General features: G+C 41.8%; 1 protein-coding gene across 1 annotated transcript; it reads right to left on the bottom strand.

Moving 5' to 3' along the window:
- Positions 1–1916: 1916 nt before the first annotated feature.
- LOC142302990 (olfactory receptor 10A7-like) lies at positions 1917–7006 on the bottom strand. Its single transcript, XM_075344091.1, has 2 exons — positions 6983–7006; positions 1917–2840 (listed from the first exon to the last, which is right to left on the bottom strand). Exons 1-2 carry the CDS (start codon positions 7004–7006, stop codon positions 1917–1919), a joined length of 948 nt encoding a protein of 315 aa, XP_075200206.1.
- Positions 7007–8067: the final 1061 nt, after the last annotated feature.

Below are 8067 nucleotides of genomic sequence, written 5' to 3'. Positions count from 1 at the left end.
CCCGCTTTACACACTACATTATATCTTACGATGTGTCGGCGGGGTCATGTCGTAAGTGACGCACATCCGGCATCGTAAGGTACATTGTAATGTGTGACAGCTACGTGCGATTGCGATTGAATGTTAAAACGTTCATCACATGCACGTCGTTCAATTCCTAAAAATTGAACGTCAGATTGTTCATCGTACCCCGGGCAGCGCACATCGCAGCGTGTGACACCCCAGGAACGATGAACAGATCTTACCTGCGTCCTGCGGCTCCCGGCCAGCAATGTGGAAGGAAGGAGGTGGGCGGGATGTTTACGTCCCGCTCATCTAAACTCCTTCGCTTCTATTGGCCGGCTGCCGCGTGACGTCGATGTGACGCCGAACGTCCCTCCCACTCCAGAAAGTGGACGTTCACCACCCACATCGAGGTCGTATGGACGGGTAAGTACGTGTGCTGGGGGTTAATCGTTTGTGCGGCACATTCAACAAATTCAACGTGCCACACATACGATGGGGGCGGGTACGATCGCATACGATATCGTATGCAAAATCGTAACATGTAAAGCAGGCTTTAATGATTAGAGAGGTCAATATGATCATACATATTCATAAAACATCATGAATTAAACCTTTTCGGTCCTTACTAAGCCTGCTTGTAAGCCGCATTCAATATTACATAGTTACATAGTTACTTAGGTTGAAAAAAGACCTAGGTTCATCTAGTTCAACCTTCCTCCACCAGTTCTACATTTAGTCACTAAGTCATTTATAACCAACAATGTTTTGTGTACTGAGGAAATCATCCAGCCCTTTTTTAAAAGCTGTTATAGTATCTGCCATTACTACCTCTTGTGGTAGGGTATGAAGGATGCAACGGTCACAGTTGTAACTGGGTACACAACCATTGTGCCGACGTGCGCTCCTCACCACATTGTATTTAGAGTGACTGGAGTAATAGCTTTAATTCCATAACCGTGAAACACAAGCACCTTTCAGAAGATTTGAATAATTTATAAAATTTTTTACTTACAAGTAGGAATGCAAAAGAAAATGAGAGGTGAAATTTCATCTCCTGCTCGTGCTTTCTGATTGTCTTATCTGTGTTCCACCTCCATGACTACATTCTTATTCTTCTGGCAGAATCTGGCTAGCCTTCTCAAGCAAAATGCAAGTAACTCCATATTGTATACTCCAGGCAAGGAGGTCCACTGCAGACTCATAAGTCAGTAATTCTACATTTATTGGTATTTTGTAAGGAGGAGACACAAGCATAACATTTGTTTTCTGGTCCTGGCTATGCTTTTGACCTTGGTTGAACAAAACACTCATTTTTTGAACATAGTCTGTGAGATGCTAATCACTTACTCACACTCTATCTTCAATATCAGACAAGTCTTGTCAAGGTCAGAATAACGATGATGATGAGACTCAAAGGATCTCTCGATATCCGGCTGCTGTTTCTAATTAAAAATGTCATGAGTGCACACGAGAATGAAAAATAACTGGACAGCAAGTCAGTTACATCTATCTCCATGACTGGCTCTTAACCAAGTGCGCTTTTTATTGTTTGAAAGAAACTCTAGACCAAGCAGTAAGGGGGTGTAAACAAAAGTTTTAGTCCAATTAAGTATCGCAGGTCAGGGCTTCATGACGTAGAGAGATCTACACATCCTCCTTGGATTGGTCAGTCCAGACTCCAGGAGTTTCCTTTGTCCATCTGTCTTGGGTGCAAAACAGGAAACTGCAGCCATCTTTACAATTACATGTGCTGGTATATACTGTGTCTAAGGAAAATATACTGAATATGCAATATACATATATATATGTTAGTAAGAAACAAAAGCATTCACAAATATGTGAGTTAGTTCACATCTACTGAACTATATAACTGAGTCTATTAAATGGCTGAATTAAGTATTTTTGGATACTCAATTCTTTATCCTCAACAGTCTTAGCTTATGAAGAGCATCTTTAAAATCCTTGTTCCTCAGAGTGTAAATAATAGGATTAAGTAGTGGGGTCAGAACAGTATAAATCAGAGATAAGACCTTGCTCATGGTCAGGGACTGACCCTTTGATGGAAAGAGATAAACAATAAATAATGTCCCGTAAAGCATGGAAACCACAATGAGGTGGGAGCTGCAGGTGGAGAAGGCTTTATGTCTACCAGTGTTAGATGGGATCTTCAGAATGGTGATGGCAATGTACACATAGGATACCACAATTATTATAAAAGGGCTAAATCCATTTAATACACCAATCATAAGAATCTCTTTATGGATCATAGATGTATCAGAGCAGGAGAGCTGCAGGATAGGTTCTAAGTCACAGTAGAAATGGTCAATAATATGTGGCCCACAGTAATAGAGATTATACATAGAGATCATGTACATAAACATCACTGCAAAACCAACCAACCAAACTATAGCTACAGATACCATACAAAACGTGTGATTCATGATGGCATTATATCGGAGGGGGTTACAGATGGCCAGATATCGGTCATAGGACATCACCGACAGGAGAAAACATTCTGAGGACTCCGACATAACAAAGAAAGAAAACTGGAGGATGCAACCGATGAGAGTCACCGAGCTTCTCCCATACAGGACAGTAAGGAGAAGGGTGGGGACAATGTCTGTAGTCAGCAGGATGTCACACAACGACAGCTGGGTGATGAAGAAGTACATGGGGGACTGGAGGGATTTACTCAGTAGATATAAAGCAATGATTAGAAAGTTCCCGGAAATAGTTGCCCAATAAATGAGGACCACGAGACAGAAGAACGGGATTTTGAAATTTTGAAGATTTGAAAATCCAAGCAGATTAACGAATGTAACATTATTGGTTTTCTGAAAAAAAAAGTTATCAATTGTGTAAAAAAGTTTTGAAAAACATGAAGAAAGTGTAGATAAAAAAATGAAGTATTTTATTCATTTAACAATACATTTTTATCTCTATAATCTGTTGTTATTATTATTATTTATAAACACCAACTGCCAAGTCACTGTTTGGTGTTGCCTTTATTTTGCTTGTAATTGTTCTCAAGAACCTAGAATATTGCGATGTATCAATCAATGTAGGATGTTGCAGATGCAAACACAGCTGCTTTTTGTAGCTGATTTATGTAGGTTTTGTCAACATTAAGCAGTTTTCAGGGGTATTTATAGATAGGTCTAAGGGCGACTTTGCACGTTGCAACATCGCACATGCGATGTCGGCGGAGTCAAATCGAAAGTGACGCACATCCGGCGTCACTTTCAACATCGTAGCGTGAAAATCCTAGATGATATGATTAACGAGCGCAAAAGCGTCGTTATCGTATCATCGGTGTATTCTCTGACATTTCCATAATGCCGGTGCAGCGACAGGTACGTTGTTGTTCCTCGTTCCTGCAGCAGCACACATCGCTGTGTATGAAGCCGCAGGAGTGAGGAACATCACCTTACCTGCCGCCGGCGGCTATACGGAAGGAAGAAGGTGGGCGGGATGTTTACATCCTGCTCATCTCCGTCCCTCCGCTTTGATTGGACGCCTGCCGTGTGACATCGCTCTGACGTTGTACGACCCGCCCCCTTAGGAAGGAGGCAGGATGCTGGCCAGAGCGACGGTCGCAGGGCAGGTGAGTGCATGTGAAGCTGGCGTAGCGATAATGTTTGCTACGCCAGGAATCACAAGATATCGTACCTGCGACGGGGGCGGAGACTATCGCATGCGACATCGCAGCATCGGCTTGCGATGTCGCAATGTGCAAAGCCCACCTAAGGGTTCATTCTCTTGGACCAACTAATGACACAAAATTACCAACAATCAGTAAACCTTTACTAATTGGCAGTGTTTTAAAATCCTGCTGACACAAGAGAACGCTGTAATTGATGTACACTGAATGTTTTCTAGTAGGTGACTGAGCACCATATTTCAGCATTACAAGTCCTGTTTACACAGGATAATGCCCCCACTTTTCTCATTCATCTGGGATGGGCAGCCTGTTTACACTGAAAGATTAATGTAAAATGAGAGTTAAGGGTACTTTACGTGCTGCAACATCGCTAGCGATTGCTAGCTATGTCAATCGCGATAACACCCGCCCCCATCATATGTGCGACATTTGGTGATCGCTGCCATAGCGAACATTATCATTACAGAAGCGTCACACGCACATACTTTGTCAGCGACGTCGCTGTGACCGCCGAACAATCCCTGTGCGTTCGGCACCACAGCGACATCACTGCAGCGTCACTAAGCGGCCGGCCAATAGAAGCGGAGGGGTGGAGATGAGCGGGACGTAACATCCCGCCCACCTCCTTCATTCCTCATTGCCAGTGAACGCAGGTAAGGAGATGTGCGTCACTCCCGGGGTGTCACACACAGCGATGTGTACTGCCGCAGGAACGACGAACAACATCGTACCTGTGGCAGCAGCGATATTAAGGAAATGAAAGACGTGTCAACAATCACTGTTTTGGAATGATTTTGCGATCGTTGATTGTCGCTCATTAGTGTTACACGCTGCGATGTCGCTACCGGCGCCGGATGTGCATCACTAACGACGTGACCCCGACGATATATCGGTAGCAATGTCGCAGCATGTAAAGTATCCCTTAGTCTTTCAGTGTAACCGCAGCTCCAGTGTGTCAATGACTTTTACGGCTCAGTATTTATGATTTAATATTTTTAAGCCTTCTCATTTTTAACAATCTGCACTTGTTTTCATAGGCAATAGATAGTAAGTCCTGATTATTATGGCATTCATTTGAATGGACTGTTCTTGTGCTGCTAGTATTAATCCTTCTAACTTCAAAGTTCCACATGTAGGCCACCGCTATGATTTATTTTCTTATTTACCCTTTCCCTTGATCTGTCACGCTGTACAAAGGGCTAGTAAGACGCAGTACAGGGTAATCCCCACTAGTTGGCAGCAGAGTAGTGAAGGAGAGTCAAAGTAACATTGTAAGAGAAAGGCAGCTGAAGTACAGCAGAATAACCTCAGCAGGCAGTTAACAGGCGAACCACCAGGGGGCAATAGAATAGTAAACCAGTCAGGGTCTAGCTGGGAAAGTCGAGTCACTGCAAAGGGAGGATTAATATCAAAGTCACAAAGCAGAACTGAGGCAGAAGTCGGGAGATCAGGTATGCAGAGGGAAACACAAACAACAGACAGGAGAGGAAAGTCAGGGACTGGGAAAGGCAGACGAACGGGGGAGGGTCAAAGTCAGGACACAGTAGCAGGGAGGCAGAACAGATCGGAAACACTCACCAGAGCCAGTATACAAACTGCAAGGCAAAAATGTCACTGGCACTGAGCCATAGGTAGAGAAGCAATATATAGCGTCCTGGCATCCAGAACAAGGCAAGGGAAGTTAACCACTGACATGACCAGGCCAGAGCAGGGTGCAACCACAGCAGGGAAAAGCCGGCCTGGATCATACCAGATCTTTTCCAAAAGTTCTCTATGCAATACAAACTATTTTTTTGAAGATGTCCTTTCTTGTGTTTCCAATAATAGGATTTTATCTTTTGTACTTTTTATTATTATTATTATTATTATTATTATTATAACAGTATATAATACTCACAATCTTCTCCTTTCCTATCCTACAGTAAAGGATTATACCTGTTGTTAGGATTGGGACTTATATCATCCGTTTAGCGCATTTACATATTTTAATATATGAAAATATATCAGATTAAGGAAATAGAAAATAGTGATGAGCGAGTACTAAAAAGCTCGGGTGCTCGAGGCTCGGGCCGAGCCTCCCAAGATACTCGTGTACTCGGCCTGAGCACCGAGCCCAATGTTATCCTATGGGAGACCCGAGTATTTTTGTGAAATGACCACCGGCAGCATGTAGAAACCATAAAACTGTAAATTAAATAAAAAAACGTACGTGTGTGTGTAAGCGTGCATATAAATATACACGCGGAGTGGAGTGCGGGAGGGGCCGTAGCCGAGCGGGGAAGTGTCGGGCTAAAGGCACGGTCATTCTGTGAGGGCCGGCCAATCACTGCAATTCCACAACAGGGCTGTGGCATTGCATTGGTCTGCCAGCCAATCCCTGCATAAGGGCTGGCTCTAAAAAGAGCGCCAACATGAAGACCACGAGTACAGCACAAGTATCGCGAGATTACTCGGTCCCCGCCGAGTAGCCCGAGTACAGTGATACTCGTGCGAGTACCGAGTAGTAACAAGCATACTCGCTCATCTCTAATAGAAAAGTAAAGAATCTGGCTCAACCGTGATAATTGGTGCTCAGAAGTCAAAATTTAACCAAGAGAGAGAAAAGAACTTCGGCACTCAAAAGGAAAAAATGGAAAATATTTTTCTTTTGAAAAAGATTGCTTTTATTCATGGCTCCTCATATGAAAAAATAAAAAAGAAAAAAAACTGTCTATGTATACAGGGTATAATCAAAAAAATATATGCATGGAAAACCTTGTCACCAGTTTAACAATTCCATGGTCTGTTCATGGGAAAGGTTTAACGAGAATAGTCCTAGACCATATCAATGATATCCATATAATTGTGGTGTCTAACAGATGACCTGATACCCAGGATAAAGGAAAATTGAATTCCTGCTGTTATGAGAAAGATATCAAGAGTCTGCTCTTGAACCCAGTCAATGGTATACATGCAGTGATGGTATCTAGTGAGCACCTGATCCAAGGACAAAGTGAAGAAGACTTGGATCAGGTGCTCACTAGATACCATCACTGCATGTATACCAACCTTTCCCATAAACAGACCACGGAATTGTCAAACTGGTGATGAGGTTTTCCATGCATATATTTTTTTGATTATACCCTGTATACATAGACAGTTTACTGAGAACAACTGTGTTTTCTTTTTTCATATGAAGAGCCATTAATAAAAGCAATCTTTTTCAGATTAATGAAAGGTCAATTTAAAAATAAGTAAACCTTTCATCTTTCTAAACAGAGAGAGAGGAATAACAAAAGATTTTTAAGTAATTGTTTATGCACAAATCACACTTACGTAAACTTCTTCTAAGATCTCCATTTTTGCATCCTTTTGATGTATTTATTTAGTTTTATAATATTAGAGGTTATACAGTTGTAGACCCATGTAGACAGTACCATATTCATTGTATAATTTATCAAAATCCAGTCTTTTGTTTCAGCTATATTTATAGAGCTTCATATACCTTTTGAGAATAGAGGGAGAAATGTCCCCAGAGCTCTTAAGTCATTCTTCTCCATTGAGACATAGCATGTTTGGATATTATTTTAATTATTTACATTAAAAGCTGCTACAAAATAAAATAAATATTACAATATAATACAGTAACATAAAATGTAACAAATTTGAAATTAAAATTGATATTTTTTTACTTATTATTTTTAGAAATTTTCAATTAACAGTAATTAAAAATAGAAATCATATATTATATTAGCATAACGTAATTATTAACTAAGGGAAAGGGTACAAAGTATTTGACTACTCACCACTTATCTGAAGTTTTTAAATTTTTGCCAAATTACGGCCATGATGACCCTGCCTCCCAAGGTTTGGCTTGTGCAACCACTGTATTGTTTACTCCCTCCTTCTCTTTTTACGCTGCCTTGTTGTTCCACTAAGCCACTGATGTATGGTGGTCATACCATAAATACAGTGTTACACAGCTTGGACTTATATTTGTACATTTTTTTTTATCCTGCTCCAGTGGAGAAAGTAGCAATGCTAAGTTGTGTTTGTAGCATGGATCCAGCCAGGTTTCCACCCAGTAAACACCACTGGTCAGATTCTTTGCAACTCCACAGCACAAGCATGTATTGACTCATGTGTGCCAGGCTTCCCAGAGTCAACAATAAGCTTTCCTCAGTCACTTGTGTATGGATTGGCTCCTCTGTGTCCACACAGCCACGCTGAAGTGATGTGCCTCACCTAGCTTCCCGACCACCTTGCTTAGCAGGTGGTCCTCCTCCAAAACTGTTCCCTGGCTGGAAAGTTGGAGACACGGCCAGATTTAGTCCAGAAACCCTACCTTGGAGCACTCTGTGGATGATATCCCAGATAAACAAGTCAATGTTTTCTTCTTCTCCTCTTCCACCTGTGCCACC

Source organism: Anomaloglossus baeobatrachus, chromosome 4, assembly GCF_048569485.1.
Source record: "Anomaloglossus baeobatrachus isolate aAnoBae1 chromosome 4, aAnoBae1.hap1, whole genome shotgun sequence".
Classification (NCBI taxonomy): Eukaryota; Metazoa; Chordata; class Amphibia; order Anura; family Aromobatidae; genus Anomaloglossus; species Anomaloglossus baeobatrachus.
The sequence above is the reverse complement of the archived record's forward strand: the minus strand, read 5'-3'. Positions and strand labels throughout refer to the sequence as shown.